This window comes from Myotis davidii, unplaced genomic scaffold (assembly GCF_000327345.1).
Source record: "Myotis davidii unplaced genomic scaffold, ASM32734v1 scaffold803, whole genome shotgun sequence".
Lineage (NCBI taxonomy): Eukaryota > Metazoa > Chordata > Mammalia > Chiroptera > Vespertilionidae > Myotis > Myotis davidii.
The window spans coordinates 1692028-1692420 of record NW_006295567.1 but is presented as its reverse complement, the minus strand read 5'-3'; the positions used below and the strand labels follow the sequence as shown (position 1 = coordinate 1692420).

The 393-nt window shown below is 64.4% G+C and overlaps 1 protein-coding gene across 4 annotated transcripts in view; it reads left to right on the top strand.

Moving 5' to 3' along the window:
- Positions 1-393, top strand: part of GRAMD1B (GRAM domain containing 1B) — a 76321-nt gene that overhangs the window by 22629 nt on the left and 53299 nt on the right. For all 4 annotated transcript variants that reach the window (XM_006770328.2, XM_015568184.1, XM_015568185.1 and 1 more), the window contains exon 2: positions 172-192. In XM_006770328.2, the coding sequence (XP_006770391.1) occupies positions 172-192 (21 nt within the window). The remainder of the gene's footprint in view (positions 1-171; positions 193-393) is intronic.

Sequence of the window (393 nt, the reverse complement as noted above, 5' to 3'; positions counted from 1 at the left end):
AGCATGGGCTGCGCCCGGAGCCCCTCCTGCAGCCACGGGAACCTGCAGCTGCATTGGGCCCCGCCCCTGCCCGCGCTGCTGTCTGTGTAGCCTGCCCTCTGCAGCCGGGAATGCCCTGGTGCCACCACCTCCCCCGACTAACGTACCTTCTCTTCTGTTTTGTCCTTTCAGAAAAGCCAGAGCTGGTATAATGTAAGTACCCGCTTCTCTTCTTATCGGTGCATGTGGGGCGGGGGGACGTGAGCGTGGACGTGGACATGGATGTGGACGTGGACGTGGATTTGGACGTGGCTGGGGATGGGGATAGAGAGCAGCTGGGCGGCCTGAGGCCTCAGCACGCTGAGGGACGAGGGGGGTGGGCCTCTTCCCGGACAGCCCTCCACCAGCCCAGCC